Raw genomic sequence first — 6642 nt, 5'->3', positions numbered from 1 at the left:
TCGCCTCCGGTCGGTCGCCTCCGTCCGGTCGCCTCCGTCCGGTTGCCTCCTTCCGGTCGCCTCCAACCGGTCGCTTCCGTCCGGTCGCCTCCAACCGGTCGCTTCCGTCCGGTCGCTTCCGTCCGGTCGCCTCCGTCCGGTCGCCTCCGTCCGGTCGCCTCAGTTGGCTGGTCCAGATGTGTCTCTGACCGTTCCCTGAATCTCTTGCAGAATATCGCAGAGAAAGCGCCGTGGCCCACTCCAGTGGCCGTTCACGCCTCTCCCTGTTGCTGCAGTCGCCCAGCGCCAAGTTCCTGTGCAGCCCAGACTTCTTCACCGTGTTGCATTCAAACCCCGTAAGCTCTGAGCTGCTCCGCCCAGTTCACCCAGTTCAGCCAGTGGATCCATAAAGTCTGATCTGCTGGTTTTCAGTGTTTTCATCTCTGTTCTGAGTTTCTGCCTCTGATTGGTTGTTTCCAACCTGAGCTGTTCCTGCTGGTCACCGCCTGGTGCGGGCCGCCTGAGCTAATCTGCGGTTGCTTTTCGTGCAGAGTGCCTACCGCATGTTTACCAGCAACACCTGCCTGAAGCACATGATCAGCAAGGTGCGGCGGGACGCTCACTACTTCGAGCGCTACCAGCACAACCGCGACCTCGTGACCTTCCTCAACATGTTCGCCAACAAGCAGCTGGAGCTGCCCCGCGGCTGGGAGATGAAGCACGACCATACTGGGAAGGTGGGCCAGCTTCCTGACTTTGACTAGGACGTCAGTAGCTCAGCTTCTAAGGGTTTGTGGTTTTGACCCGCAGCCTTTCTTTGTGGATCATAACTGTCGGTCGACGACCTTCATCGACCCCCGGCTGCCGCTGCAGAGCTCGCGCTCCACCGGGCTGCTGGCCCACCGCCAGCACCTGAGCCGCCAACGGAGCCACAGCGCCGGGGAGGTAAGAGGCCGCCGCAGAGGTCGCGTGGAGGTCAGATCAGTCCTGGAGAGACTGTTGGGTCAAAGGTCAAGCCTTTATCCAGCCTTTATCCGCTCTGTCGATCCGGTCCGATCCGGTCCGATCCAAACCTGATGGAAGAATCTCAGCAGCTAGTTAGATCCTGGTAACCAGAACCAGCCAGAACCAAGCAGATAAACCCTGGTTGTTGGGTCGGGTCCAGAACCAGCTGCTCGGGTCCAGAACCGGCTGGTCGGGTCCAGAACCGGCTGCTCGGGTCCAGAACTGGCTGGTCGGGTCCAGAACCGGCTGCGTCCTGATCCGCCGCTCTCTCTCAGGTGGTGGATGACTCCCGGCAGAGCGGCCTGCCCGCCATGCCCCGGCCCTCCAGCACCTTCAGCGGGTCCAGCCGCAGCCCGTACCACGATGTGGTTCCTGTGGGTGAGTCCGCCGGGCCGGGTCCAGTTCTGGACAGAACACACACCTGGACTCACACCTGGACTCTCTCTCTCCTCTGCCTCCAGCCTACAATGACAAGATAGTGGCGTTTCTACGGCAACCCAACATCTTTGAGGTCCTACAGGAGCGGCAGCCTGAGTTAGCCAGGAACCACTCTCTAAAGTAACCTGAACACGACCTTTGACCCCCGACCCTGCAGGACCCTGCCTGTTTAACCCTGCGTGTGTCCGCAGGGAGAAGGTCCAGTTCATCCGCAGCGAGGGCGTCAACGGACTCGCCCGTCTGTCCAGCGACGCCGACCTCGTCATGCTGCTGAGGTGAGACCCGATCTGTGAGCCAAACCGGTTCTGGAACCATTTACCGGGTTCAGCGTCCTTATGAAGTCTTCCAGCGTCCTTATGAAGTCTTCAGCTAAGGATCTAAAACTCAGACCTCAGACTCTAGTTCCTAAGTTTTGTCATGACAGAACAATTTTATCTTATTTGTTGTTTTTTTCTCACGAGACGATCAAAAGTTTGGTTCTTTCACTGACATCTTCATTTCGTTCTGTGGCTACCGCTAACTAGCTGCTAACATGCCCTATTAGCTAGCTAACTTTTTGTGTCCATAATGGGCGAAGTAGTCAACGTAAGGGGAGCGATGGTCAACAGCGACAGGCGAAAGTCGTCTCTACTCAGGAGGAAACGCAACACGGGACGCGACTGTGACCACGGTTAACAAATGTCCCTGAATTTGATTAGATTTAGATGCGACAGCCGACACGATGTTTCTGCGTTCAGTTTGTCGAGTCGGTTTTTGTGCTGCCATGTTTTTCCCAGCAGGCTGTTTGCTAACGCTGCGGCTCCTCCACCGTTAGCTTCAGCTGTGATTGGCGGAGCAGCGTCAGTGTTTTCATGTTGAAGCTGGAGAGGCAGTGAAAACTTTCTGTTGTTAACCGCTGAGCCTCCGATCCTGCGGTGTAGCTTAAGCTAGCCATCTAAAATATCACCAAGTTTCATTCTGCTTGTAGCTCAACATGTTTTCCTCACAGTGTTTGGATTCCACCTGCTGTCAGTCCGCTTGTTCTGCTGAGTGACTGAATTTAGGCCGCCTCATTTCTGACCTTTGACCTCTCATGCTTYGTCTCCAGCCTGTTTGAGGAGGAAGTGATGTCATACGTGCCGCCGTTGCTCCACCCAGGTTACAACCTGTCTTCTCCTCAGAGCTCTCCAGGTAAACCCGTCTCTGTTTGCTCACACTTTATTGCATTCACAGCTTTTATTAAACAACAGCAATAAAAAGTTTTGATTATTTCGATATGAATTTGTTTTGTTTGTTCAGAAAGTAATATAAAGCCAGACGTCCTGTAAATACGCTGGAAACGTCCTGCTCCAGACCTCACAGGTTCAGTAAATCTCCAGACGCTGAACGTCTCAAAGTTTGACTGAACCCTGTGTGAAAAAAAGGGCTGAGGGGTGGAGCCAATAAGGGCTGAGCCAATAAGGGCTTAGGGGCGGGGCCAGTCAGGGCTGGGGGGCGGAGCCAGTCAGTGCTGAGGGGCGGGGCCAATCAGGGCTGAGCCAAATCAGGGTTGAGGGGCGGAGCCAGTCAGGGCTGAGGGGCGGAGCCAGTCAGGGCTGAGGGGCGGAGCCAGTCAGAGCTGAGGGGTGGAGCCAAATCAGGGCTGAGGGGCGGGGCCAGTCAGGAATGAGGGGCGGAGCCAGTCAGGGTTGAGACTGTGCGCTGCTACATTTAGCAACTTTTCAGTAAATATTTACTTGGAACTAAATATTTAGTTTCAAACTGTGACAAATGAACGAACAACAATGTGGAAAGTTGTTCATTCATCTGTGGAAAATGAACCATCATTTTTTTCTCTTATCTAAACTCAAATTATTTACAATAATGTTTATAATAAGGTTATAAACGCATTTATTTATTCTGTATTTCTGCTCAGTTTAACAGAAAAATGTTTGAATTTACCCAGGATTAGTGTGCAGGATTATCTGGTAAAGAAAAACCAAACACCTTCCAGGCAGATTAATTCCTTCTCAGATTAAATTGTGTGAAACAAACAAACTCCTCCAGATTGTTTTGGTTTGTTGGATGTTTGCTGCAGTTGAACTGAAGAGAATCTGATGAGTCTGAAGCTGCAAACCAATCCAGGATTAACCTGCATCAGTGTTTGATTTGGTTTAATCTGCTGATGGGCTCCTGTCTCCGCCCCACCTGGGCTTTCATCCCGTTCGCTGCAGGAACGCCGCGCGCCAACGCGCGAGCGCCCGCCCCGTACAAGAGAGACTTTGAGGCGAAACTGAGGAACTTCTACCGGAAGCTGGAGACGAAGGGCTACGGTCAGGGGCCGGGAAAAGTCAAGTACGTCAGAGAAATACACGATTACTGCGTCATTTATGTTTTTACATAAGCTGGGAAAGTAACCAGATGGTTTTCTTTAATAATATATCAATAACAGACATAAAGAATGAACATACTTACAGGTCACTGAATGCATTTTAAGACCAATTATGAAATCTGAATCTGGACACATTTCACTTTTTGTGACATTTTTAGACCCACTTATTTCTGAATCTTCCACAATATTTGATCAATGAAGCATCTGGACTGGATTCTGAACATCTCGACGTTCAGGCAGGAATTATAACAGGCTTCACTGTTCCAACATGAACTTTAACTAGGCCACAGTGGTAATTTCACAAACATGATTGACTGATTCTGATAAACTTACAAACTTTTTCTCGGCTCTTTGGGTATTGAAGGAACTTCACTAGTTCAGTGGAAAAAGTCTGTTTGGGTTTCTGTTTTTGTGTTTGGAAATGTTAGAAAAGTCCAAACAGAAAGTATTTTAGGTAAAAATGACACCAACAGAACCAACGTTACGTTTATTATTCTGTTTGATTCTTTCTGCTCGTCTCCAGGCTCATCATCCGCAGAGATCACCTGCTGGAAGACGCCTTCAACCAGATCATGTGTTACTCCCGCAAAGACCTGCAGAGGAGTAAACTCTACGTCAGCTTCGTCGGCGAGGACGGGTGAGGAAGACGGTGCCTGATGGTCCGAGGTTTGGTTCTGTTGAATGAGAGCGGGCCGAGCAGCGCGCCCTGAGGAACTCCAGGTCACTGTGTGTTTCAGGCTGGACTACAGCGGGCCGTCCAGAGAGTTCTTCTTCCTGGTGTCCAGGGAGCTCTTCAACCCGTACTACGGTTTATTCGAGTATTCGGCCAACGACACGTACACGGTGCAGATCAGCCCCATGTCCGCCTTTGTGGACAACCACCACGAATGGTGACTTCCTGTCAGCACTTCCTGTCTGCTGCGGACCAGCAGCTTCACGGTTGTTCTGAGAATCGCTGTGGTTCTGTCTGCGTCCAGGTTTCGGTTCAGCGGGCGGATTCTGGGCCTGGCTCTGGTTCATCAGTACCTGCTGGACGCGTTCTTCACTCGCCCGTTCTATAAAGGCCTCCTGCGCATGTGAGTGGTTCCTCCGGTGGTGTCACCGGGTCGGAAAGGCCCCAAGTTTCACCAGAACCATCCGGCTGATAAACACGTGTAGGGAAATGATTAGTTCATGCAAAGATGAATTCCTCTGTGGACTGATGAAGACTAGTAGGAATATTTTAGTTTTTATTTTCCTTTGAAGCTGCAGTAGGTTTTATAAAGAATATATATTTTTCCATATTTGTTCAAACTGTTTATTATGAGACGGATGATGTGTGAACACAATGATCTCCCTGAGCTGCTGCTACCGTCTGAGGAAACACACCAAATTCACCCAATCAGAGCCAGGAGGCGGGCCTTAGTGCTGTTAATCACCTCATGTACTCACCGCTAAATGTGCTAATGGTGGACCAACAGGAAAACCATTTATCCACCGTTAATGGTGGCCATGCTAACTAGCTTAGCATTCATGGCAGGCTATGCTAGCTGCAGTGTAGCAGAGAGCAGGGGAGGGACGAGAAGCTCCACACAAGTTGATTGGCAGCTCTAAGACCCGCCTGCCGGCTCTGATTGGTGGTTTCTAAGGAAGAGCAGATTGGTACCGCCCATTAGAAACCCGGTTCCGCCCATAAACTGGTTCTGGTTGTGTGCCTGCAGCCCGTGTGACCTCAGCGACCTCGAGTTCCTGGATGAGGAGTTCCACCAGAGCCTGCAGTGGATGAAGGACAACGACATCGAGGACATGCTGGACCTCACCTTCACCGTCAACGAGGAAGTCTTCGGACAGGTCCGTCCCCTAAACGCGTCCCGCACAACGGACCGGTGTCCGTCCTTAGTTCCCACCGGCTGTTTGTCTGCAGATCACAGAGAGAGAGCTGAAGCCCGGCGGGGCGGGAATCCCCGTGTCCGAGAAGAACAAGAAGGAATACATCGAGCGCATGGTGAAGTGGCGCATCGAGCGCGGCGTGGCGCAGCAGACCGAGAGCCTGGTCCGAGGCTTTTATGAGGTACCGCTAATTAGCGCCAAGCTAAAGCTGCAGCTCTGAGCTAGCGAAATATTTACTAGCTACTAGCTTAAACAGCAGCAGCTTAATGGAACTTTTACTTCATGCTTTTCTGTCTTTTTGTTTCTTTAGTTTTTACATTTTCCTTTGAAAACAAACTTTCTGAATTTTTAGTTTGGCTTCATTGATTTTAGTAACAGATTTTCTCCATGAAGAAACAGATGATGGTGCTGGAAACGTTTGGTTTGGGTCTCATGTCTGTGTGTGTGTGGGGTGTGTGTGTGTGTGTTTCCCTGTGTGTGTGTTTGTTTCCCTGTGTGTGTGTTTGTTTCCCTGTGTGTGTGTGTGTGTTAACCTCTGTGTGTGTTTCCCTCTGTGTGTGTGTGGGGTGTGTGTGTGTGTCTGTGTGTTTCCCTCTGTGTGTGTGTGTGTCTGTGTGTGTGTGTGTCTGTGTGTGTTTCCCTGTGTCTGTGTTTCCCTCTGTGTGTGTTTCCCTCTGTGTGTGTGTGTGTCTGTGTGTGTTTCCCTCTGTGTGTGTGTTTCCCTGTGTGTGTGTTTCCCTGTGTGTGTGTTTCCCTGTGTGTGTGTGTGTGTGTTTCCCTCTGTGTGTGTGTGTTTCCCTGTGTGTGTTTCCCTCTGTGTGTTTCCCTCTGTGTGTGTTTCCCTCTGTGTGTGTGTGTTTCCCTCTGTGTGTGTGTGTTTCCCTCTGTGTGTGTTTCCCTCTGTGTGTGTGTGGGGTGTGTGTGTGTGTCTGTGTGTGTGTGTTTCCCTCTGTGTGTGTGTGTGTCTGTGTGTGTGTGTGTGTGTCTGTGTGTGTTTCCCT

At 51.0% G+C, this 6642-nt stretch overlaps 1 protein-coding gene across 1 annotated transcript in view; it reads left to right on the top strand.

Moving 5' to 3' along the window:
* hecw2a (HECT, C2 and WW domain containing E3 ubiquitin protein ligase 2a) overlaps positions 1-6642 on the top strand; it is a 33252-nt gene that overhangs the window by 21931 nt on the left and 4679 nt on the right. Inside the window, exons 14-26 of the mRNA XM_008404333.2 lie at positions 211-335; positions 531-716; positions 790-924; positions 1260-1362; positions 1446-1542; positions 1614-1697; positions 2510-2592; positions 3615-3735; positions 4296-4409; positions 4510-4662; positions 4750-4848; positions 5473-5602; positions 5676-5822. Coding sequence (XP_008402555.1) covers positions 211-335; positions 531-716; positions 790-924; positions 1260-1362; positions 1446-1542; positions 1614-1697; positions 2510-2592; positions 3615-3735; positions 4296-4409; positions 4510-4662; positions 4750-4848; positions 5473-5602; positions 5676-5822 — 1577 coding nt within the window. The remainder of the gene's footprint in view (positions 1-210; positions 336-530; positions 717-789; positions 925-1259; positions 1363-1445; positions 1543-1613; positions 1698-2509; positions 2593-3614; positions 3736-4295; positions 4410-4509; positions 4663-4749; positions 4849-5472; positions 5603-5675; positions 5823-6642) is intronic.

Source organism: Poecilia reticulata, linkage group LG2 (genome assembly GCF_000633615.1).
Source record: "Poecilia reticulata strain Guanapo linkage group LG2, Guppy_female_1.0+MT, whole genome shotgun sequence".
In the NCBI taxonomy this organism is placed as follows: Eukaryota; Metazoa; Chordata; class Actinopteri; order Cyprinodontiformes; family Poeciliidae; genus Poecilia; species Poecilia reticulata.
Note: the sequence above shows the minus strand (reverse complement) of the source record. Positions and strands in the feature narration are given on the sequence as shown.